General features: G+C 43.2%; 1 protein-coding gene across 1 annotated transcript; it reads right to left on the reverse strand.

Moving 5' to 3' along the window:
* Window positions 1–1,307: 1,307 nt before the first annotated feature.
* tp53inp1 (tumor protein p53 inducible nuclear protein 1) lies at window positions 1,308–7,470 on the reverse strand. Its single transcript, XM_022762063.1, has 3 exons — window positions 7,093–7,470; window positions 2,085–2,625; window positions 1,308–1,991 (listed from the first exon to the last, which is right to left on the reverse strand). Exons 1-3 carry the CDS (start codon window positions 7,217–7,219, stop codon window positions 1,769–1,771), a joined length of 891 nt encoding a protein of 296 aa, XP_022617784.1. The 5' UTR covers window positions 7,220–7,470; the 3' UTR covers window positions 1,308–1,768.
* Between the last annotated feature and the right edge of the window lie 19,110 nt (window positions 7,471–26,580).

Below are 26,580 nucleotides of genomic sequence, written 5' to 3' on the forward strand. Positions count from 1 at the left end.
TTGCATTTGCACTTATAACTGAGGTGTGTTGTATTTAATTCTATAGACTCTATAGATGGAGGGAAGGCTCCTCTCTAGGACTGCAGTGAATAATCACAAAGGAAGAAACGCACAACTGCTAAAAATCAAACGTCTGTACCTGCAGCAGAAAAAGTGACTACGAGGCGAAGCAGCTGCAGGAAATGACTCTGATTTTGTTGACTCATAAAACTCTCTGTTCTGTCTCTCAGTTTTCAGTTACTACATCCTCCGGTTTCCCAGAAGAACCTGTGAACGCAGCGTGTTCTCACCCGGGTCGCGTTTTGACTTGAGACACAATGTCGCCAAAAAAAATGCTGGATTTACAGCAAAACATGAAATAATTTCAGTGTTTAATGTCAAAGAAATTCTTCAAAACAAGGATTCATAGTATGTTTAAAGGGGTAGTGTTATTTAGTATTGCACTTCTTCACAGGCTCAAACTCTTGTATTTTACAAATGTAAAATATCATATATTTTACGGGGACATTTCTTTTTTGGAATCAAGTTTCTGGACTACAAAGACTTTTTTTTGGTTTGCACTTTAGAGAGACAGATTTAATTCCAGACACACTGGATCCTACATTTCCCATGATGCAACAAGTGTCTTTCATGAGACCCTCCTTGCCTGACAAGCATCCTGATCCGTCACTTCCACACAGATTTTCTGTTATGATATAATCTCCGAGCTGAGATAACCCTGATGACACAATATGACGCCATTTTATTATTTTCTCAGACGTGGACTTGTTTAATCTGCGGACTGTCCCTTTAATGGACCAAACTGTGTCTGTGTTTGCAGCTGTTTAGTTTATTTGTGTTACTGCTGAAATAGACGACGACAGCGTCAGATTATTTTGGGGGATTTTTCCTTTAAACTTTTGTTTTCAGCTGCAGCGACTCGTTGAGTTCACGCTGCTGATGTCACAGCTTGTTTGAAATCAACAGCGCTCAGGTCGCCAGTTACAGAAACCCGACAATAACTGGCAACTTCTCTCAGAAGCCTCAGCATGACGCTCCTCCTCTGATTAAACTGCAGCTGATCTGTTCGTGTTCAAGTGATTCGGGGTCTGAAATGTTTCCTGTTTCCCCCGACAAGTTGCCCAGGAAGTCGCCGGACGAAGCGTCGCTCTGCGATGACCTCACCTGACCGTCCCGCCGCCTCGCTGCGAACCTGCCGCCGAGTAAAGTGACCTACAGCATTGATTCTACACACGACGTTGTCCGTAAAGAACGAGAGTAAGAAGAAGAGAAAAAAAAAAGAAAGAGAGGAGGAGGAGGACGTCACCGTGGCGACTCGTCCTCTCTGTGATTGGACACAAATTGGTCCATCGGGAGAGAGGATAAAATGTGGACAACAGGAAGAGGAGGAGGGGGGGCATGATGACCATCTCCTTTCACATCCCTTCTTCTCAGCATCAACGTGAAGGAGAATGGATGGATGAAGAGGAGGAGGAGGAGGAGGAGACATGAGCTGATAAAATGACAGAGATCACCTGTTATTTTCCCTATTTCACCGTCCAATCAGAGAACAGATAATCAGAACAGCTCAGGTGGAGGTGGAGGCTGATGACAGAGGTTTTGTTGCTGGTGTTGATTTCTTGATACGAGAAGAAAACAGCGGCGTGTGACTGAGGGTGGCGAGGGTTCGATTCCCACACTGCTTAAAGGAACGAGGTTGATGATGATGATGATGATGATGATGATGATGATGATGATGATGATGACGATGACGATGGTTGCCGTGGCCTCAGAAGTTCAGGTGCCTCTGGCTGGGCTGGTGCAGGTGCCTGGTGCCGGCCTTGGGGGGGAGCAGCAGGTTGAGGCGTCGCAGGGCGTTGCGGGACAGCGGTTGGGTGCGTTGGGCGGTGTTTCCCGAGCGCTGCTGCAGGAGGCCGGCGCGGGTGGAGAGCGCTGCGGCGTAGCAGGCAGAGTGGAGGGTGGAGCGGCGCTGTACGACCGCCACCTCTGGCCTGCGGGGGGGGGGGGCAAACAGAGAGGTTAGCGGACTGACAGGAAATGAACAACAAGTGTTTAAACCTGAATCGCCGCTCTGAGGACTTTACCTGTGACGGGGGCCGTCCAGCGTGCGTCTCGCCTTCTCCTTCCCACCTGAGGCTGTCGGGGGGGCGGGCATGTTGGCGGACAAGAAGTCCCGGTCAAGTGAGCGTTGCAGGGGGTCGAGGGTCAGTCGGGGGGGGCTGTGGTGGGCGTACACGGACATGCTGGGGTGCTCGATCAGCAGGTTCTCCAGGGGGCTGGTCTCCAGGAGGACGGGCTGGCTGCCGCGGCCGGTGAAGCAGGGCGGGGGGGTGACGAACCAGCTCTCCTCCAGGGAGCAGGCGTCCAGGCGCAGGAACCCGCTCTCCTCCTCCTCCTCCTCCTCATCCTCATCATCATCCTCGTCCTCCTCAGCGACGCCGTCCGGGTCGGTGTCGGCCGTGGAGTTGAGGGAAGTGCAGGAGGCGTAGCGGATGGGGGAGCTGGCCACCGGAGAGGGGATCATCACCAGGTCTTCTTCCTCCTCCTCCTCCTCCTCCTCCTCCTCCTGGTGAGCAGCAGTGGTTCCAGAGAGGCCGTCACCACACTGACTGGAGCAGGCTTCAGCTGCAGAGACACACCAGCTTTAATATGAAGCGTCAGATCATTACAAATACAAATAACTGATCTAATCTAAGTCAAATTACTAATTAATTACTGACTTCAGAGCTTTTTTCACGCCTACGACAGTGAGTCAGAAAATAGATTTTGGGTGCCGCGTCTCTGCAGAGGTGTCGACATGAATATCACACCCTTACAGAGGAGGTCAGTCATCTCAAGTTCTTCTGAATAATCTTAGATACGAACAAAGTTTGATTGATTGATTGAACTGAAATCAAATTAACTCCAGGCATTGATGACTTTACAACAGAAGGTTCAGCGCTGTTAAAAGCAGACCGGAGCTGAACTCGTCCATCAGTAATCTATTGTTAATTGTCTTTGTTTGACTGTAGCTTGTTGTGCTGTTGTCTCATCAGTGTATCTTTAACACATTGTAGGACATTGTGTTTTTGCTGTTGACTGTTTTAATGACATCACACATGTAAAAGAGAATTAGCAACAGCTCTGAACTCCCTGTGCAACACGTTCGTTTCACGCCTGGTTTTGAAACGATGTTAAATTGCATCTTCCCTGTTTGACAAATAAATCATCTAGTTGAGTAACACAGTGTGACGCGTGCATCTCGCCAGCAGGGGGAGCTGTTGCCCGTGTCTGTGCAGCACTCACATGTAAACAATCATGTTCTTGATGCAGAGCAGCCACAGAGCTGCAGCAGCTCAGCATCACATGTCCGACTGAAACCGCAGCCTGCACACATGTTTCTGTTTGTGTGTGTGTGTGTGTGCAAAACACGCCCAACCAGAGCGGCCTAATCTGCTCACCGCCGCCTGAGCCTTCCCTCCGCTCTGTTGCAGAAACAGCCGCTGCTCATTATTCTCTAACACATCAATCATCACCGTGACAACGTGCCAGCATCCTGCACCAACTGCTGCACATCCAACACGCTGCTGTTTGCAAAAAAAATACAAACAAACCAGGAGGCCGGAGCGAGAGAGCTGCGTGTCTGGGCTCTTGTTTTGATCCGACACCAGCTTCTAATGATTCACAGAGACGCAGGAAGTTAAAGGAGGAAAAGCAACATGATCTCAGGCTGGCGGACTGGAGGCTAAAAATAAACGGCGTGTCCACTGAACAGACGTCTCTGTTTGATTTCAGTTCTGTTTAAGGAGCAGCTATTTTCTCCATCCTGTAAATGATAACTCACTTTTATTGGTCGGACCCTGCACTCTTTCATCCAAGCAGACAGCTGGAGGAGTGAAGTAACAAGGTTAGCATCATTAAGTTATCTCCCCTGACCCGCGTGCCCTCACTGTTTACTGTACGCATGCAGCTCTGTATGTTGAGACCGTTTGGAGTTCACTTCCACACGTGAGACGTGACTCTAACTCCCAGGAGTTCACAGAGGAATCCTTGTTTACCCACAACAGGCCCGAGAAGCTGCAGAGCGCTGACTCAGCGCCCAGCAGCTGATCTGCTCACTTTATCCTCTCAGCTGGAGGACGGCCCTCGCTGTCCGAGGCCGTCAGCAGCTGATCTCTTCCTGCGGGAGTCTGCAGAGCGAGAGGAGGTTCAGGTTCACGATGTGTCAGCCTGAACAACACAATCTCTGTACCACAGGAGTGAAGCGGTGTTGTTAGTGAGGAGCGGCAGTGCTTTGGAGACTCTCTGGCAGGGCGTGTGTCGGGTTAATGAGGCCAGTGTGGATTATGATTGAACCACCCGACCTCTGTCTCCTCTACGAACCACAGAGTCTGCAGAGTTTCAGTCCCACAAACAGCTGATTTCTTCCTTCTGCTGCTCGCCTAGTTTCACCAAAACCCGCCACACACAAGCTGCAACATGAGATAATATCTTCCTGCTTAACAAATGCCACACTTTCACTACACAACATACCCCAGAATCAGGTGTAGCTGCACAGATATTTCAAACTATGACTCCATATATGATGAAATCTGGGCGGGACATGCTCCGATCACGGCGTTGTAACATGTCACATCAAAACATCTCCAGATCCTAAAAAGATATCTCCGGGTTCTTGGTGTTTTGTGGCCCGTGCATGAGCAAAAACAACCTCGCAAAGCGTTAGTCATTGCAGCAATTTTCTATCTGAATGTAAAAATACTGCACATCACTTTGTGGCTCTGAGGCCCCGGAGCAGGAACATGCATCCAGCTCTGTTTACACTACACCGGGCGTCCACATACGAGGGCACGTCGACATGTGTACAGCTGGTGTGTTGTGGCTGCACATGGATGTGTGTGCAGACGTGGAAAGTATCATCTGATCTTTGGGGTTTGATTTCAAAAGCTTTAATCCTCCTGTTGACATGATTCCTCAGTGCCACAAAAGACTGCGTTTATTCAATACCTCACTTTAGAGATGTGGGTTTTTTTTCTTCTTCTAACAAAGACACCAACAACAAAGTTCTCAAATGTCAAGTTCTTTCTACACAAACACAAAAAACATGTCCAATATAAAACAGAATGAAATCCAGGAACGATCTGGTCAAAGAACAACTAAACAAGAGTGTGAATCTGAGTGGATGCAGCGGTCGACACGGAAACTATATTAAAGTTCGAGCATCAAGGGCAAACGCTCACGACCGGTAGCTCGCAGATTTTAAACATTTAACTTCTTCTTCTCAACATGAACCTGAGAAGTGAAATATCTTTGGTTTTTGGACTGAAGACGATTAAACTTAATATTAATTAAAATTAAAATATGAATTAAAATAGCACAGTAATAAGTTATGATCTGTGCAGATGGACAGCGGTGGCTTCATGTATATTATGTGCATGATGTTTTGTGCAGCGTTTGCTCAATGTGATATGTGTGTGTGTGACTACACTATAACATATTATCATTAACTTCAGTTAATGCTCTTTTCAAACCACAGCAGGTGGCGATATTTATTTTTGGTTAAGTCTGGTTCTGCTGTTTATAAGTGTGTTAACCTTTGTGGTGTAAAACTGGGACGTACATGTTTATAAGTTTGTAGCAGTAGCTTTTTTTAATGCTAAGACCACTGCACATATGTGGTTTTATTTTGAAAAGGTGTTTTATTTTGGTAGATTAGACAGTTGAAGCAATGAATTCTCTTTTATATTTAAACCTTCAGATTTGAAACAAGAATATTTATTTTCCTGGGAGGAAATGCAGCCGGAGCTTTTCCCAGTCAGAACTTAACGAGACTTGACGACGGGTTTCTAAGTTTACAGTCCACCTGGGAGAAACCCAACACGGGATCCAGGTGTGTTTAGCTGCAGGGATGTTGGCGGCAGCTCCGTGCCCATACAAGTCCATCTCCACGGGGCCCAGAACGGGAACCACCGGCGTCTATTTTTACCTTCTCTGGTTCCTCGGGCGCTTTTGTTTGACCTGTTTACAGGTTGACCCCCCCCTCCATCCCAGCCTGAAGTGGGCCAGTCGGCCTCTGTTCCCCCCCCCTCCCTCCCCCGCCTGAAATATTCACACAGCTGTGGAATCCGACACGGGTCGAGTCGAGTCGAGTCAAGCCCGGCGGCGGGTGAGCGGCGGGCCGCTCTGTGTGGAGGTGACTGCAGTGTGTGTTACTGAACCTCTCTGGGTGTCGTGTCTGTTTTGACTGGGGGGGGGGTTGTTGGGTCTCGGACAGCTCTGGAAACTTGGCTCCTCTTTGACCTGCCATTAAAACAGTCTAAACTTAAACAGTTTCTTTTCCAAACGGCTCCACGGAGCTTTATTTTCTGTCCGCGTATAAAAATCAACTGTTTGAAATAAATTATCTTAACTGAAGATCTGCTCACGAGCTTTTCCACTAGTCACACCTTTTTTTTTTTATCAGTGAGTGAATTTTTCTCTTCTCTTTCTTGAACAGATCAAATTTGAAAACGGCTTTTAGAAACACATTCACATGGTTTCACATGCTTCATTTTCTACTGGTTTTATTTTACTTTGAAATCGTTTCTTTGATTTTTTACCATAATCACTCAAAGATCAGACGGATATTTTTGTGGGTTGGTTTCTTGCTCAAAGGCACTTTTGTGATCCTGATGCAAACAGCTGGATCTTAACTGCCAAAGTGCGTATTTACTTTTCACGTTCTCGTTATGTCACCACTGTGTTCACTTACAGTATGTGACGTTTTATCTGCGTCACGTTCAAAACATGCTTCTTTTTTTTACCAGTGAACACACAGTCGGCCAGAGACGAGGAGGGATTAATTATCTGGTGTGCAGCGGAAACAATTAGATCAATAAACAGTAAATTAACCAGCAACTGTTTTGTTAATTGATTAATTGATCACTCCAGGAAATGCTGTGAAATACTGACACTGTTTCCACTCACAGAAACATCTGGTCCTCAAGACAAACGAGTAAACAAGGAAGAAACAGGAAGAAAGGTGGTGGTGCGTTAAGAGCAGGTTTTACTGGTTTTAGAGCGCCACATGAACCCGTGTTTATGTTCTCTTCGCCATGTTCTCCTGACACTTACCCAGGTAGTTGACCAAGATCCAGTCTTCGTCATCCTCCTCCTCCTGCTTGCCGTCTCCAGGTCGGCTGCATCGGCTCAGCTCCTCCACGTCGTCCCCGAACAGGGCGCTGGCGAACCTCTGAAACATCCCGGGGCGTCCTGCGGGGGTGTGAGGCTGAGGGAGGGGCTGGGGGAGGAGGCACGTGGCACGGGGCGACGGCGGGGAAGCACTTTGGTCATCAGCTGCGGGGTTCGCGGCGGGAGGAAGACTCCGCAAAGGTGATAAAGTGCATCAAGGTGTGGTCATGGATCATCTGAGGGTCAGCAGACACGGGCTGGACATCGCTCGACGTCACGATCAAGTACAAAAGTACAAAAAAAGCCCTGAGGAGACGAGATGGAGAGAAACGAGTCGATTAATACAAACCTGAAGAAACATCACACGATCCAACAGGTGTTTCTACAAGTCTCACATTTATTCATAAACATTCTTGGCCATTTTGTGCCTTTATGATTCGACAGGACAGAGAAGAGTAACAGGAAGTGGGACAGAGAGAAGGGGAGTCGTCTGCCCTCAGCGCTCGGCTATCGGGTCGCCAGACTGAGTCTTAATAAGCAAGTCGAGACACAAGTCTTTCAGGTCTTTAAATGGACGCTGAACATTTTTCTTTTCAGGACTGTAAAAAGTGTCTTTCATATAATTTGATCAAATTCTTTCAATGTATAAGAGACAAAGATAACAGTTTGTATTTGAGCTGAGATGTTTAAGGGTTTAGTGACTCCTGGTTAAAGTTAGAAGTCAGTAGCTGTAATAGTCGGTTTCAGCCACCGGGGGGGTTGTTTGTGTCACCTGATGAATCTCTCCCTCTCTCTCTCTCTTTTAGCTCTGTGTTTGGTCTCCACCAGCTCCGGAGGGAGACATCTGTCTCTTCAGCTGCTAAACGCTCCGCTATGTTCAGCAGCTGCTCTCTGACTGTCTGCTGTTTGCTGCTGAGCAGGAAGAAGACAGAGGCTTTTTTGTTTTGTTTTATTTTACAGCTGTTTCTCTGAAAACATCTGCTGCTGCAGCCAAAACCAGGAGAGAGCCAGGACAGTAAAGCTGTGTTGGGACAGATAAACAATGAGCTGAAACTCACTGTGAAGCAGCTTCATCTGATAATCCTCAGCGGATCCGTCACTACACCTTTCACCTTTAATATAATAAAAATATGGAGTCTAGCTGCCGGGGGAACTCCTGATTTAAGGCGACCTGTAACTAACACAGAGTTATCTGCAGACTTGAATCTGCAGTGTGTGGGGACTTTTTGTTTGAAAATAGAACATGGGTCAGACAGTGAATCTGAAAGCCAAGAATCTGAGCCGCCAGCCAAGTAATTATTAAGTTACCCGCAGCCTGATCAAGGCCACAGATACTGTAAATACTGTGCACGCTCAGCGCTGCAGGACAACTCGACTCTACCTGCTGCTGCTGCTTTGACACCAAGACTTCACTTTAAGAAAAGTCTAAAATGTAAACATCATTGTGAGCAGCAGGATTTAGTTTCTTTCTTGCTAAACCCCAGAAATCATCTGGTAACTACTTATTTTTATCTTGTGAGTGTGTATCGGAAAACTCATTAAACTGCTAATGCTTTTTCTTTACGTTTTTGATTAATCAAATAATTTTTTTATCTTTAAAATGCCAGAAAATAGTGGAAAAAAGTCTCCACCCAAAGATCTTCAGTTTACTAACATGTATGACAAAGAAAAACATCAAATCCTCACATTTACACATAACTACTTGATTGACTTTGCTGCTTTTTTAATATTTCTATTGCATTTTAAACTAATTGTCTCAGTTTTTCATTGTTAGTTGGACAAAAACAAGAGGGGGAAGGTGTCACATTCGGCTCTGGGAACTTCTGATGGACAATTAACTGGCTAATCATAAATCATAAATTAATTAATGGAAAACAACATATTTATAGATGCATTTAATCATCAGTCGCAGACCTCGTTCATAAAACAGTAGCAGTAAATGTTTACAGCTGCTGTTTCACCTGCTGAGGATCATGTCGCTCATTAAAAAGGAGCCTGACACACAAACCGACGTGCCTCAGATAAATGGTGTAACACACACACACACACACACACACACACACACACACACACACACACACACACACACACACACACACACACACACACACACACACCAGTTCTGAGACAAACACATATCTCCAGGCCTGGCTCATGAGCCTGTACGTGGCTGTAAAGTGAATCGCCGCCACAACTGAGGAAGAATTCATTTCCTGTCGTGCCCGATGGAGGCGAGCAGCAGCTGCAGTTTCTTCAGTTATTGATCTGACGGAGGCGAGAGACGGAGATGCTGCCCAGTGCGTTTGTTTTATTCACCAGTAAATAAAGAGACGGGGGCTGGCAGCCTGCCTGCTGCTCTGACTACAGTCTTTCACACTGGGGAAGTATCAATAGACGGAATGAGAAGTGATCAGTGTCACTGTCCTACTGCAGCTGCTGTATAAAGGAGAAGGACAGGAGCGGGGGGGGGGGGGGGGGGGCATCATTTGGCACAATGTTGTTGCATTAAAGATGCCCCCCTCCCCCCTCCACCAGTACAGTTCTAAACAGAGTCCTCTCACTGTGTAGCTGCCAAAAACCAGGAGGAAAGAAGCTCGGAGTTTATAAAAAGGCTGACACTCTTCTTTTAATGGAGCAGTGGATGTTTTGTCGCCTGTTTTCACCCTGTGTTTTGGCTTTCAGGCTGCACACATCCCTCTGATTGGTCTGACCCATAAACAGACAGGCATGAAGCTCTGCAGACAAAACTCAGGGCTAAAAAAACACAACGCCTTCGTGTCTACTCATTTAGTAAAGATGTAAAGACAATGTCATAAAAAGGTGGAAACAGTAGAACAGTAGAGTGTTAACAAAAGTAAAGAAAAGTATAGTAATGTTTTATCGTTAAAAGCCTAATTAGGCATTTTTAACATTATTTAAATCCAAACATATTGATAGATAATACCTAGAAACAGCCTGTTCCAGACCTCTGTGCACAGTCTGACTGATGTAAACAAACCTGTAGCAACATCAGAAAACATTACAAGTTCACTGTCAGCTGTTGTCTAGTGTTAAATTCTTATTAAAGATCGGTCAGTCGGTTTAGGAGTCATGGTAGATTCCAATAGTGTGTTTTTAATCTTGGCAGAGAGACCCTTTGGTTTGAATCACGGACTGTGCCTTTAACATTTAAGCTAGCTGTTAAAATTACTTCGTGTAATCACCACTAGGGGGCGGACACCAATGTTTCTCCTGAATCCAAACCGGTGTGAACGCCTCAAGTTGAAATTCCAACTATCCTAATTTTTCTACCGGCACTTGAACGCGCACTCTATTCGAATCGAATGCAACGACTTCGGCGGTGGTGCCTTTAATGCCTGTCGTTCAGGCTCGTATTTCTCTGTTGTCGTATTCATTACACGTAAAGAAGAAAGAAATAAAAAATAAAAAGCGCTCTTGTTTTGTAGAACAAAAGCCAAACTCCGCCTCTGTAAACATCGAGCAGCTGTGGCGGAGAGACAGACAGAAAACAGAGAGGTTTTATCTGACTGACTGTCAGTCTCGGGCTGATAATCTGCTCCACCTGTTCCTCCTCCGCTAACACCCTCCACCCACGTTACTAAATATACTAAATATTAATCTACTCTCATTATAACAATCACCAAACACGAACTAAAGCTCATCCGGGTCTGTGTCACGGCCGATTAATGTGGTTAAACGGGTCATTGAGTCATGGCTGTGGCTTTCTGCTGAACGAAATTAATGCATCTGTTACAGCATACATCCATCATTAATTCATCCCGGTGTGAAAAATGTTGTAAGAGAGGAAGGCTGCGTTTAAAGTCTTTCAATCTGGTGTAGAAACAGTTAGTAGGCTGCAGGATTAGACTACAGAGAGACAGCAGTGGAGGTCACATAATCAGGGATGTAAAGGGGGATAAAACAAGCATCACACTCGTTTTAGTTTGCAAACAGGGAATTATATACATGGCTATTTAAGCACAAGTAAAACTCAACATATACATCACATCAAGTGACGTCATGCAAATTATAAACAGTGTGTCTTTGAGGCTTTTCTGTCTTTATTGACCTTGCTTGTTGTTTAGGGCAGAAAATCTATCAATTATTGCTGCTGTCGATACTTTAAGGTCATGTTGGGGGGGGTATGTGTGTGGTGTATTAAAGGTCAGAAAATGATGGAAAATAACCATCACAATTTCCTACTGAGATTGCATAAGATTATTCACTCTGGTATATAATAATCTTAAAATTATCATCTGATTAATTGATAGTTTGGTTTATAAAAACATCAACAAATAGAGAAAAATGTCACTCACAAGTTCCATAGAGGAGAACCCAAAAATATTTACATTTACATTGATATAATAAAAGCAAAACCTCATTTAAGAAATGCTGGAAAGAGAGTTTAATCTAAATTTTAACTGGATAAAAAGCCAGTTATCTAAATGGTTCTTAATTAAGTTTCTTCTGGACGGACTGGTCGAGTAATCGGCTAACCTTTCCAGCTCTAATGTGCTTTACCAGCCAGTCTGCGGGACAAAAAAGCCAAAGTGGTCCAGTAATACTGTGGAGCCACAGCCTGTGTGTGAGGGTTACAAAAGGGAAGGGGAGGAGGCTGTAATTCTACACCGGCAGGGCAGGACCGCAGAGCCACCCTGTTCAACTTTTATCCCCTAGAATAATCATGAAATAATTTCTAGAACAAACCAGGAAAGTCTTCTGGTTCAGAAGAAGAAGAAGACCAAGTTTTGCGAGGCGAAAGCTGCGAACAGCCTGACGAGGACAAGCTAACAATGCTGCAGCGTAATGCGAATAAAAAACGCATCGTTGAGGTTTAATAACGCAACATAACATCTCAATAAACGTCTCTTTCTTCCTCCAAACACTGTCTCTGCTGTGATGTGGCGGGAAAATGTAGTTAGCGTTGGAATAAGAGGCACCGGAGCCGTTATCGTTCACCGAGAGGAAAACAAAGAACTCACCTGCGGCAGAAGAAGATGTAAACCGAGTTTCAAAACCGGGATTAAAATCCTTAAAACTGAGGTAGATACGTTACTTTTCGAAAAATAGAAAAACGTGAGGTTTCTTCGCGGAAGAAATAAAAATATAAAACCGTTAATTTAGGGACTGTACATCGGGGAGTCACAGTGCGGTTCAGCTTTTTTTCCTTCAGTCCGTTTCCTCCTCGGTCCCCGACTGCTCCTTCTTTTGTTGTTGTTGTGGAGCTCCAACAGCTGATCGCAGTGACGTCGCCAGGGACAGCCTATCAGAGGGGACGGGCCTGTGAGCCGCTCGGCCAATCACAAACGGCGATACAGGCTGTCACTAACCCACGTGACGGCCACCACCCCACCCCCTCTTTGTACCGTTAAGGGCATGACTGGGCAAAGCGCTGCGGGTTTTGGGAGCAACAGCAGGACCAGAGCGGAGCGGTTCACCCGCTAAAAACAGACGAATATTACACAAACACCCCGACTTCCGGGTCGAGCTGAAGGATTTCCTGTTTTCTAAATATCCACATTTATCTATTAATGTCAGCAGAACAACTACAGCAGCTGTAAAGTTTGCACAATAGAGTCATAAAACACATCAAAGCAGAAGACAATGAGTAAAAGTTTTAAAAACCTTTAATCACAGGTTCAGTGAGTTTTATTATGGAGGAGTTTTACATTTAACTCGTTTAATAACAGTTATGTAACAACTGTCAGCTGATGGAAAAAACACGTTAGTGACGCCTGTGAATGTTTTGCAAAACTTATTGACGATTTTATAAAACAGTTTTTCAGAAGTAGGCAGCCAGAAAAACATGAAACTTAAATATTTTAATGATATAAAATCATCGAAAGCTGAACTATATTTCACTTAGAGTTACAGTTACATCACAGTAACCTGACGCAGTGTTGAAGAGAGTTCAACAATTTGAGGAATTATACTTTGTTCCAGTTATCAATTCCCAAATAAAAGCACAACTTGTTGTTTATAAATGTTTGTTTGTGTCCAGATTAAACCAGTTACATGTTGGTATCCATCCAACCTTCACCTGTCCATCAAAGTATCTTTTCTCAAACAACAGAAAGTGTGGACAGTTTCTTTGTGGTTGTTTTGTGTCTTTTTGTTGTTGTTTTGTGTCTCTTTGTTGTTCTTTTGTCTCTTTGTGGTCATTTTGTGGTTGTTTTCTGTCTTTCTGTGGTTATTTCGTGTCTTTTTTTGTCATTTTGTGTCTTTTTTTGGTTGTTTTGTGTCTTTTTGTGGTTGTTTTGTGTCTTTTTGTGGTTGTTTTGTGTCTTTTTGTTGTTATTTTGTGACTGTTTGTTGTTGTTTTGTGTCTCTTTGTTGTTGTTTTGTCTCTCTGTGGTCTTTTCGTTGTCAGATTACTGAACCAAACTGTGACTGAACAGACAACAGAGTGTGTAGACTCTGACCACAACTCTGCTTGAAATTGTAAAATTGTCATGAAATCTAGAGATTTAAAATAAGGTTTGATTGAACCTCAGGTGAAAACTGCTTCCTGACATTCAGCTGCACGGAGCTAAAACCAGATACTTGGGTCAACAAGCTCAAAAAGGGGGCCATTAGGAATCCCCCCTCCCCAGGACGACTCAGGACTTGCTGTTGTTGGATTTACTAATCATCCCCTCCTCCATCTGCGTGCCGTGACCTTTGACCTCCTAACGGCAGCTTACTCAGACCACTGCAGACTAAAGTTGCTCTTGCTGAAGGCGTCAGCTACATAAACTGCTTCCTCTGGGCAGGTCGGCAGGTGTGAATCCACCTGACGATGATGTCTGTGATGAAACACGTGAGAGCAGACAGACGGGTTCAGGAGGAGGTTGTTACGTCTGGAGACGAGTCTCTGCCAACGCCGTCATTCTGCAGATTCTTGTCTCAGCTTGTTTATCAAACCCTCACCAGACATTACACATGATGGCTGTCGGCTGCACATTGATGCTGCGAGTCGCCTGTTCTGCCACATCCCCGTTTGAGACGCGGAGCATTATCCTGCAGGAAGTGACCATTAGAAGATGGCGAACTTGGTCAGCAACAATACTCAGATAGATCAAGACATTCAGACCATGAGTGGTTGGTATTAAGGCGCCACAATGTGCCAGGAAACCCAGATAGCAGAATAAATGCAAATCATACTTGGGCTGCATTCTTGTTTTCTACCGGCCAAGTAAACGCCCTGATCTGATCTGATCTGATCTACAAAGCATGATTGCAAGATGCTACTTCCACATCTTGACCAATTCTGGCACACACACAGAAGCTGTCAGTCAATATTGGAAATAACAGCCAGACTCTGCCCAGACGTGGACATATATGGGCCGGACTCAGGCCGAGATCCCAGGTCTCAGGATTCAGACTCTGACCCTCGCCACCATCTGCTGCCTCAGCACAAATCCAGATCCATCAGACCAGGTCTTCAGCTGTCCCGTGTTGGTGAGTCTGTGTCCACGGCAGCCTCAGGTGTCTGTTCTTGGCTGACAGGAAGTGGAACCTGACGTGGTCTTCGTTGTAAACAGTGGTTATCTGAGTGACCGTAGCCTCTCCGTCAGCTCCAACTAGTCCCACTGTGGTTCTAGTCTCTAGTTTCTGTCATGTTCCTGTATGTTTAAACTCTTTACATCTTCCCGTCTTCTTCTTCTTCTTCTTCTTCCACCGTCCTGTGTTAACTTTCTGTCTCATGATGTTTCAGCTCCTCATTAAAGCTCTAATTAATATGTCTGCTGCAGCATCAGACGCATTTCTTCAATGCATTTAGTGTCATTAGGATCTCCATTGACTGAATTAGCTGCTTGTTAATTGTGATTGTTAATCCTGTCAATCAGACGTGACTGTGAAAACTAATCTTTAATCGTTTTAGATCCTCGCAGCAGAGCTAAGTGGAGTCGGAGTTCAGTGTTTGGAGCTTCATCGTCGTCCTTCAAACACAAACATGCCACGAATCCATGTGGAAAAACACAGAGAGAGAAGCGGGACACGGGAACAACATGTTACTCTAGATCTTTCCATTCCCAAAGAACAAGGTCATACCTGAACGTTTCTCACATCACAACACTGATAAGACGTCCTCCTCCTCCACCGCTCCCTTCCTGTGTTACATCACCTCCACCGCCGTACTCTAACCTGCCGCCTGAAACTGCAGCTGGACCGTGGAGCGGCTCGCTGTGAGGAGAGACGACGAGTGGAAATGTAGTTTTTTAGAGTTCAACTCCATTGTTGTTCAAAAACACATCAGTGAGTCACTGTGTCACCAGGCGACACACTGTAGTTTACTTTGACTCAGTTAAACACACACACACACACACACACACACACACACACACACACACACACAGTCAAATTACCAAAACAAACAAACAAACACAAAAACAAATTAGTGTAAATATGGAGCTTGTGGGGCTCCTGGGAGTCTGGAGTTTTATATAAATCAATTAATTAATTAATACCACAGCACTAAGGTGTTCAGTGCTGTGTGTGTGTGTGTGTGTGTGTGTGTGTGTGTGTGTGTGTGTGTGTTGTTGGGAGTGTCATGAACACAATGTCCTGCTTCCCAACACAATAAGTGATCACCACCACACGCCATGTTCATCCGTCACTACAATGCGCCGCCGCCGCCGCCGCCTCTTTCCCTCCTGCGGCGTCTTTACATAATAACTATGTTTACCGTCCCTGTTGCACAATACTGTTCTCTGTGGGCACTGCAAGGGTCAACGACCTCGTGTTGTTGTCACCGCAGACCTATTGAGTAACATATATGCTGCCATGTAGGCTGAGGCTAATCAGTCTGTCTGTTCCCAACATCAGGCGACTGTTTCTCTTCTGAGTGTCACATGAAACCTGCTTTTTAAAGTTTAATCCAGAAGTCGAGCTAACAACGTGTTCGACCACGTCGGACGTTCAAAGTTCTGATTTAGTTCTGAACAACGGAGAGTTTCTAAAAACTGTTCAGGTGTTTCTGATGCAGACTGACAGACTCACTGCTGTTACTCTGACCTTTGACCTCAGTAAAAGGGGTTTACACAAGTGGAATACATGTTCATATAATATATAATATATAAATATAATATAATCAGAAATTGGAATAATTATATATATAGACATATATGTCTATGTGTTTATATATGTATGCTTATGGACATATGTTATGTAAACATATAGCCATTACAAATATTATAGTGGGTTCCAAAAGTTGTGTTGTTTATTGATGTTTAAAAGTAATTAGAAAAACCTATTTAAGCACATAGAATTTTATATATATATGTTGTTTTAATAAACAATATATAAATGAAATATATATTGTTTTATATGGTTTTAACATGTTATATTGTATAAAAATTCATCATATAGATATTTTTTAATGTATGTTCATATACAAATTGTACTATGACTATTTCATATATGTTATAAACAATAAATACCTTCATATATATAAAGATGTGACAGTAATATATCCCCTTATAGGTGACATATATGGCAACATAGATTACATTTCTGTATGGGTGTATCACCACTGTGTAGAAATATATAATATATTATTTAAGTAATTAAAAGTCCTGCAATCAAAGTTTCCTGAAGTAAATACTTAAAGTATCAAAAGTAAAAGTCCGTCATTGTGTTATATGTATAATATATAATATGTATGTAATTTGGTTTTAATATCATCTTAATGTTTTATTTCTACTGTACTTCCTGTCTGTGTGAAGCCCTTTGACTTCCCTTGTGTCTGACTGGTGTTTTATATCATGTTATTAGAATATTAAAACTGAAGCTTTAACAGTGAAGCAGCATTTTAATGTTCAGCTGAGTTTGTTGTTTGTGTTTAAAATCATTATTTGTAGTAACTAGTAACTATAACAAAACACAGTATTTGCCTCTTAAATATAGTAAACAGAGTAAAAAGTAAAGTACAAGTACCTTAAAACTGGATGACAGTCATCATCAGACGTCCTCTGGAGACCGTGAACATTTGGATTAGATGTTGAGATATTTTTGCTGCAGGTGAAGGGACAGAAGTGACCTGCTGGTGGCGCTAGAGGGAAAAACCAGAGGATCACCAGAGTCAGACGGATTCATCCTCAGGGGAACATGAACGTCTGAATTAAAGTTATTTGTTGAGATATTTCAGTGATGGATGACGGAACACGTAAAAACATATCGCTGCTTTTAATTTGTAGTTCATGTGCATGAATTACACATGAGCATCAAATGTTAGATATTATTTGAAGATAACACTTTAAATAACATGATTCTATTAAATATAATATCATAATTCCCTCTCTGTTCTGCTCTGAATCACTGGAGAGTAAAATGAGAGTTTAAATTATCTTAAACACATGGGCTCATTTGTCACCTTCAGTATCTGTGCAGCAGTAAACACAGAGCTGCTCTCAGGTTGTTTTCACTATCTCCTCCAGCTGTTAACTGTTGCCGTGGCGACAGGTCATGTCAGTCTGAGTTGAGCGGTCGCGTCGTAAACATGCAGAGAGGAATGTGGGCCAGGCCACGTTAACACACTGACCTCTGTGGTGTGACAGTTCACACGCACACACACACACACACACGCACACACACACACACACACACACACACATACACACACACACACACACACACCCTGTAGGCCTGCACACATGAGGAGTCTCTGTTGACCTTCGTTCTTTCTGAGCCTGAAGAATAAAAACACAAACACCTCCGACGCAGACGGACTCTCCCACTGTGGAGACATAGAACACACGCACAGGTAAAACACACACACACACACACACACACACACACACACACACACACACACACACACACACACACACACCCTGTAGGCCTGCACACATGAGGAGTCTCTGTTGACCTTCGTTCTTTCTGAGCCTGAAGAATAAAAACACAAACACCTCCGACGCAGACGGACTCTCCCACTGTGGAGACATAGAACACACGCACAGGTAAAACACACACACAGGTAAAACACAAGGTCATGAGTCACTTCCAGTTGTTGCTAAATGCTAAGCTAACAGCCCCTTTTATTGAGAGCAGAGCAAGTGAGCTGCAGCTGCACAACCAGAAAAAAACAACTCAGCGTCAACGAAGAATAAAGTTTCTGATAATAAATAAAAAAGTAAATATAAATAATAAATATCCTCTGAGGTTTAAATAGATAAATAATTTTATTTGATGGAAATTCAACAATAAACTCAACACGACTGAAACAACAGAACTAAAAAATAACTAAAAATAATCTGTGTTTTCCTCGACTGTTCAGACACAGAGGAGCTGGGTCAGTGGGATGTTTTCTGTCCTTGTGTTTTGGATTTGTTTTTCTGTGTGGGACTGGAGCGAATGTTTTAATCTTTGACATCTGCTGTCTGCATTTCTTGACTATTGGAGGATAAATTAGCACATATTCATTAAAAAAACTAGAGTAAAATAAAAAAAAACAAAACAGAAAAAGTGAAGCAGAACCGCCATCAGTGATTTTTTTATTTTTCTTCTACGACCAAACCGTCGCTTTTTTCATCTGCATCAGAGTGCTTTCCTTTGTTGTATCACAATGAAATAACAACTTCTAATAATGAATTAATTGTTCTATTAGCCTGCTAATTAATGAGAAAAAACTACTACAACTGAGGTCACTATGGTAACACACACACTTGGCTTTTGTCGTTATTTTGGACAAATTAAAGATCAAATGTTAAAAATGATGACAGTAGTTAGTCAGTAACGACAGTAGGAGCAAGTTAACGGATGATTGTTGATTGATTATTTATTAATCTGTGGATTCATTTCTATTATAGTGGAAAAGTTTCATCTATAAAATGTCAGAAAAATGAGAAAACGAAACAGTTTCTCAGTGAAAAGACAGAAAATCGTCACGTCTGAGCAGCTGGAAGCAGCAAAAACTAATGACATCAATTATCAAGATTAATATTGTGTTTATTGATTATGAGTTGTGGTCCTGTAGCAGTACACAAGCTCATAGTTTTGCGTTGCAGAGACACAACAGTAACTAACAGATGTGAAAAGTTAAACAGTTCGTCCGGCTGATGATATTTTAGTCGACAGTTTGTTTTTGTCTCTTTCCTGTTTCACCAAACTGTTTTTTTCCAGTCTAGTGTGGAAGAACTCCGGACTCACCCGACACCGCCCAGAGCCCGACCTTATCACCCAGCATCAGCGTGGTGGGCCAGAGGGTCAGGGTCACGCTGCTCTTCATCATTTCAGGAGGAAGCTGAAGCTCTGAGTGTTTGATTGTGGGAGGACAGACTGTGGGTGGAGTGACACTTGAAGTGGTGATAAGAAACACACACACACACACACACACACACACACACACACACACACACACACACACACACACACACACACACACACACAGAGTGAAAACATCTGCCTCCATCTGTCTGTTTGTTTCCATGTCTCCTCACACACTGAAGTCAGCAGGAAAACTGAAAAATGACATCCTCCTCCTGAGTTGCATCAGCTGAGCCGAGCGGACCGGGGGGGTGGGAGGAGCCAGCAGGCCATTGGCTCCTGACGTCCAGTCAGCCGGTTGCGCTGGCTGCTCTCCAGCCCTCGCCTCATGAAGTGAGTTAATAATAGAGGTGAAGTCATAAAGACGCGGCGCGTTTCCTTTCTCCATCCAACAAACTGGAGGGGAAAAAAAAAAAAAGATGCAGGAAGAAAGTGAATCAGCACCTCAGAGTGTGAGTGAAGCTGAGGATTATAATGAGCAGCAGAAGCAGATGTGAACGTACAGGTGAAGGTGCCGTTTCACTTAACCCTTTAAACCTTCACTAATAAGCTGAGACGTGATGAAAACTCCCGCCTGACGCGTCGGTTTTCTGAGCTGCAGCACATCCTTCAGACACTCATCAGACCGACATCGGAGAACGTGGAGGTCAGGGCGACGCCTCGTGGTCCTCAGAACAAATTCTGAACAGGGAGCTGAGGGAGGCGACCGCCGTGACCATGAAGGGGTGCACCTGTTCTGCAGCGATGTTTAGGGACAGAAGGTGGCACATCCATCCATATAAACACACTCTGTCTTCTTCCCACAGTGCAGTCCTGGTGCCGTCACTTTACCCAGGTAAACGGTGCACAGATACCTGACCATCCGCTCAGACCAGACGACTTTCTTTGATTGGAAAAAATGAAGCCACCACAGGGTCTTCTAGTCTGTATTTCCTACTGGTAATACTGGTAATACTCTTTGACTTTCTTTCTTTGCTGTGAGGTCCAGTTCCAGCTCTCAGACACTGGCTGCAGGTGCTTTAACAGTGGACAGGTGTTAGCGTGGGCCGTCTGATGGGTCTGCAGCTGTCGGACCAGGTGGGAAACCTTCGTTGCCCTCGCACATCGATGAGCCTGACGCCGGTTTGTGGTTTGAGATGCTCTGACCCAGATATCTCAGGTTTTTACAGCTGCACATTTCTCCCACATCCAACACACTTCACTGTTCACTTCTGAGCCAATATATCCCGGAGCTTCAGACTGAAAATTAAAGTGGGAGACTCTTGAGGGACTGAAGGTGTCAGCTGACTCGATAAGAAAGTAGAAAAGAAAAACAACTGTCCCTTTAAAATAATCAAAACTCTTTGTGATTACTGTGTGAAAAAATGAGCATTTTTGTGGATGTAAATGTGTTTCAAAGGTCTGATCCAGGGTCGATGAAGTGATGGAACATTTGCAGCCTGGATCCTTAAGAGAAAACAAGTGCTGAATTTCAGCAACTGATGTTTTTTAAAGATGTGATAGACTGACTTTATTTTTCACATGCAGCTGAACCGCTCCTCTGTTTTGGATCAGAGAGGGAAAAAAAAACAGTTTAATCTGGACAGGAAACAACCATCAGATGCTTTCCTAAGCCTCTGTCAGAGTGAATCAGCGGAGAAGAGAAGGTGGCCGACAGAAGACGGGATGATGACGGAGGGAAAGCTTCGGGGAGAAGTGGCTGCTCAAAGCAACACTTTCCTCCACGGGGACGTCAACAGAGGTCGACTGAGAGGCTTCCTGACTGGAGGAGGACGTAAAGAAAAGCAAGAACAGGGAGGAAACTTCCTGACAGCTGAGCGACCGGCAAACACTCTCCAACGCTCACACTGTGGTCACACCGAAAATAGTCTGAGCGGAGAAACTGTCTGGTGATGTGTTCTTGTCCATCTCCATCATGTGCACCGTGCTCTGTGTAGTTGACTGGCAAACACAGTGTGACGCCTGATGACATGACATATAAAAGTTGAAGCAGTTCTTCATGTGCATTTTCAATTTTTAATATGCATTAAAAAAAAAACTGAGTAGAAACACTGAAAATCTGAGAAAAACAAAGTCTAAATAAAGCAAAAAAAAAAGTTTTATGCATGGCTGAGGAGGGAAACATCAGATATGTGATGTGTGAATCAGCTGTTTATCTATTTATTCATTCGCATTTAATGTTGAAATTCTGTTAAAATTTGAACCACAGTGGATGGAAACTCAACTAAAGAGAGTGAGTACAGGTAACTCTCTGACTCCTCCCCAGTGAAAGTTAATACAACAGTTAATGACAACTGAGCAAAATCCAACATGTGATTTGTTAGAAACATCAGCTACTAAATGGACCTTCAAGATTAGATTGTTTTGCCAAATCCAGTTTTACCTGACTGGTGTCCAAGTCCCGACTCAGGAGGAGGAACCAAAACCAGAACTATTATTTTCGGATTTAAATGACAGTCAATGTTCCTCATACCTTCTGTTCAGGTTTCTGGAAATGTTACACAACAGGTTAATGCTATGAAACAGGAGGAGAAATTGTCTGTTTAAAGGCGCTATTAGCTATAGCTAATAGGTTTTGTCGGAAATGTAATTACATGACGAGGAAATGTAATTTATATATTTGACAGAATCTAGAAGTAAAATGTTCACAGACACGTTTGTTTTCCATAATAATATCTAAACTCTCAAGGAGCCATTTGTAAGTTTTGTTATTGCTACATAGCTGACATTAGCATTGACAGCTGCTCACTTAGCAGTCTAGAAGAAATGTGAGTTCAGCATCAAACTTCATTCCTTCACTCACTAACAGCTGTATCCAGAGGTGCAAACAACCCTCTTGTTCTGCCTCTATTTCCATCACTTCTTTTTCTTCTACTGAAGTTAGCATGCTAACCAGCTAGCCCTGGCCTAGTCGGACTGTCGTCACTTTCCGATACCGAGTCACTCCAGCGTCCAGTCTGTACTGAAGAAGTAGCTGCTCATAGGACGTATTATAACCTGTTGTCTTGTAACATAATGATGTCTGAAGCTCTTCACAAGACTGGTAAGTAAACAGCTGTGAATGTTAATGTTAGCTATGTAGAAACAGCAAAACTTACAAATAGCTGCTTTAAAACATGCAGCATTTTCAAGTACTCTTTCCTTTAGTTTGTTTAAGAGTTATAGGCCCAAATAATACTGCAGTGATGCCTTTAAATATAGTTTCTGTTTGCCTACAGTGTTTTCTACAGCTCCTGTTTTAGCTTCTGTTACCCCGAAACCTTGAAACAGTCTCAGTTTAAAAAAATAAGGGAAGTGAGAAAATTGCCTGAGCTAAACACAATTACCAACCCCAAACACACAGCTAATCAGAACAAATGAAGCGTCAGGTTGAGCTCTGTGTTCATGATAACACCAAAGAACAAACAGGACGATCATGTTGAAGTGACATTACTGACAAACTGGACTCCACACTGCTGCCAAAAACCTCAAACCCGACAGGTCAGAAAAAGTCTAAGCAAAGCCTGTTTGTGTCAGATGTAAGTTCAGATCAGTACAAACAGGATTACTGATGAATCTCCGCAGAGGGAATGGAGGCTGAAGACGACAGCAGAAGAACATGAAGCGGAGGCTCATGCTGACTCACAGCCTGTGAAGAGCCGGATGTTTCCCATCAAAAGATGGTCAGTTGTAAACAGGATTATCGAACACGCTGCACCTCTGCAGAGCCGCTGTCAATGGCTGCTCAGATAAGTGGTTAATGACCCACCATAAGTCATCCAATAACACTTCGACTTCTTAAAAAGGAGCTATTTGTAGGTTTTGTTATTGCTACATAACTAACGTTAGCATTAGCAGCTGTTCACTATTCAGTCTAGAAGAAACATTGTGAGTTCAGCATCAAATTTCATTCCTTTACACACCAACAGCTGTCTCCAGAGGTGGAAACAACCCTCCTCTCTCCCCTGAAGTTAGCATGCTAACCAGCTAGCTCTAGCCCAGTCGGACTGTCTCGTCACTTTCCGACACCGAGTCTGGCGTCCGATCTGCCCTGAAGAAGTAGATGCTCAGAGGACGTATTATAACCTCTTGTATTGTACATGCAACGATGGCTGAAGCTCTTGCCGGAACTGGTAAATAAACAGCTGCTAATGCTAACGTTAGCTATGTAGCAATAGCATACACTTACAAATAGCTCCTTTAAGGAACAGTTTGTTTCTGGAAACACACGAGAAGATTAGCACCACTCTCATGTTTTAATGGTAAATGTGCAGCTACTTAGCTTAGCATAAAGACAGTAAACAGAGGGAAAGAGCCGTGCTCTGACCAAAGGTGACTATTCCTTTAATTGTTCTATTTTTTATCTTTTTGGTATCTTTGACACTGACATACTTTAAGCACATTCTTCTGAAATTGGAGATTTTATTGCTTATTCTCTTTGCACATTATCTGTTTAAACAAACTTGTTTTTGCACCTGATTGAGCCTGGATGTATTTTAATACATTTTCCAAACCTGAAAGAAAAGTGTCAACCTGACGTTTTTATGGACTCATGATAAACAGCTGGAGTCAGGATGTGGTTAGCTTAGCTTAGCATAAAGGCTGGAAGCAGGTGGAAACTGTTGTTGAAAAGTTCATAAATACACATGTAAAGCTCATTAGGCAAAACATTTTATTTTGTTTGTTTAATCTGTAAAAAAAAAAAAATGAAAACGTGAAAAGTGACATGTGGTTTTGAATGAATAAATAGAAACAGTTGAATGAATAAATATTGTTGAAAAAAAATCCAAATGAATAGAGACTTTAACAGTAATTTTTGGGGCGGAGGAGCCGTCTGAACTCATGACATCAGGATTTCTAAAACCCAGATGGAAAATGTTCAGAGGATATAAAATCCAACATTTACCTCTGAGCACAGATTTACTCAGTGGAGGTTTGCAGTTGTATTTTATTTGTAAATTGAGTCACTAGCAGCAGCAGAGAGTGAACTCACAGTGAATCAGCTCACAGTCAATGAAACAGTCGTGTGTGTGTGTGTGTGTGTGTGTGTGTGCTCAGCAGATTGTGGGTGACACACTGACAGCAGCTCGTACTGTTCGGCCTGTTTTCTGCTCAGATCAGCTGAGAGCTGAGCGGCTGATGCAATATTCGTAAGTGTTGGAGTGTATCAACAGCCGGAGGCGGAGAATGTATCCTGACAGGTTTGCAGCGTTTTAAAAACAGCTGACCCCGATTCTTCGGCTGCTGGAGCGACATTCACATTCCTGCAAATGACAACGCTCGTGTGTCAGAGACTCGGAGCTGCAGGGCAGAGCTGTCCGCTGAGGATGTCACTGAGTGTGTGTGTGTGTGTGTTTACATCCAGCCTGTCAGTCAGTCTGCAGAAAAAAACACACATGTAGTATCTGTCATATCTCTCTCTCTCACACACACACACACACACACACACACACACACACACACACACACACACGTTTGAAAGCCTGAAGTCTGGTTGGTTTTGTCAGTTACTTAAGGGACATTATTGAACACCAGAGTGTACAGGAAATATGTTTGGGAGTTTTGGGTAGACAACAAGCCAATACAATGAATATATACTTAGTTTCTGTTACTTTCTTTTATTGCTCTGTATAAATTTAAAGGGAGCTGACAAAATAATTCATGTAAAAAGGGAAGGTGTAATAAGCTAAGGCTGTTTTGTTTCTTGTTTATCTTTTGTTTTAATGCTAAAAAAGTTAATTCACTGTCTATCTACCAGTGTATTTGAGTTTTATAAGTTGGAAAATGCCAGAAAAAAAATACTAAATGAAAGATAAATGAAAAATAAAAAATATTTTGTTGATTTTTGATGTGAAAAGAAGTAAAAAATAAAAAAAAGCCCTTCTTCTAATGTTAACGGCCTGTTACTTTTAACTGATCACTTGGTGTCTGTGGGGTTGTTGATCTCTGCTTTGGATCATTGTCCTGTTGTAGAAACCAAACCAGCCTCTAAGCGACTGCAGGACTTTCTGCCTCCAGATGTTTAGAGGAATCACTCTCCAGCTGCAAACTGCAGTTGGCGAAGTGGAGATAACTAAGTAGTGACGGAGTGGGAGTTGTCTAGTCTTTTGCAAACGCCACAATAACTGTTTTAAGTTCATTAACAATTGGGAAAAAAAGGCTCATTTTAATGTCGGTTTGCTGCAGAGGTTTACTTCTTATTTACTTCTTTTCACCTGTGCAGGTTTAATGTCTTTTGTTGTATGAAATACCTGATGGAGGACATTTGACTGAAACCTACAACGGAGTATTAGAGCCAAATTGAGGAAAAAGAAATCTGAAAATCATAATTTTACAAGAAAAGTGGTAATTTTGAGAATAAATTCATAATATTTCAAGAATAAAATTGTAATTTTAGATGAAAAAGTCATAATAAAAAGTGATTTATGAGAATAACATGGTAATTTTAGGTTCAGCGTTGTTTCAGAGGGAAAGCTTTAAAATGAGGAACGTGCGTGGAGCATTCTGGGAAGTCATACTTTAGCAGAGGTTTCACAAATGAGGAGGTACTTTATAATTAAAGTGTTGACAGTGAGCAGGAGCTGATTTTAGATTTGCTTCAGCTTCAGATGACTAAGTGACGTTTAAGTCACTAATATTACACACCTCGACCCTGATGATGAAGATGATGTCGTTTTCCCGCAGGATGTCACTGTGTGTTACTGAGTCAGCTCCTGTGTCTGCCAGAGGCTCAAACTGTCCAGAACAAACTTATACCACCCTGAGATGAGAGAGAGAAGAGAGAGAGAGAGAGAGAGAGGAAGAGAGAGAGAGAGAGAGAGAACAGAGACAGAGAGAGAGAGAAGAGAGAGAGAGAAGAGAGAGAGAGAGAGACAGAGAGAAACAGAGAGAGAGAGAGAGAGAGAGAGAGAGAGAGATACCAGACACAGGGTGAAATATGTGTTTGAGTTCAGCTCTCCAGATAAAGAACGTATCAGTGACCGGAGCACAGACACAGAAACAGATGAATCCAAACTCCTGCAGAGCGTGGGACAGAGAGTCTCAGGCCGACAGAGGAAAAGCTGAAGTGTGGTTTTCACGTGTGAACGCTCCGGTGACCTGACAGCTGAAAGAAAAGCCCCTAAAAAGGTGCAGTGACCTGCAGGGTGAAACTTCAAACTTCAGTCTGACCTGGACGTCAGAGCCGAGTGAAAAACTCTCTGCAAC

Source organism: Seriola dumerili, unplaced genomic scaffold (assembly GCF_002260705.1).
Source record: "Seriola dumerili isolate Sdu_G_001 unplaced genomic scaffold, Sdu_1.0 BDQW01000435.1, whole genome shotgun sequence".
NCBI classification, from domain to species: Eukaryota; Metazoa; Chordata; class Actinopteri; order Carangiformes; family Carangidae; genus Seriola; species Seriola dumerili.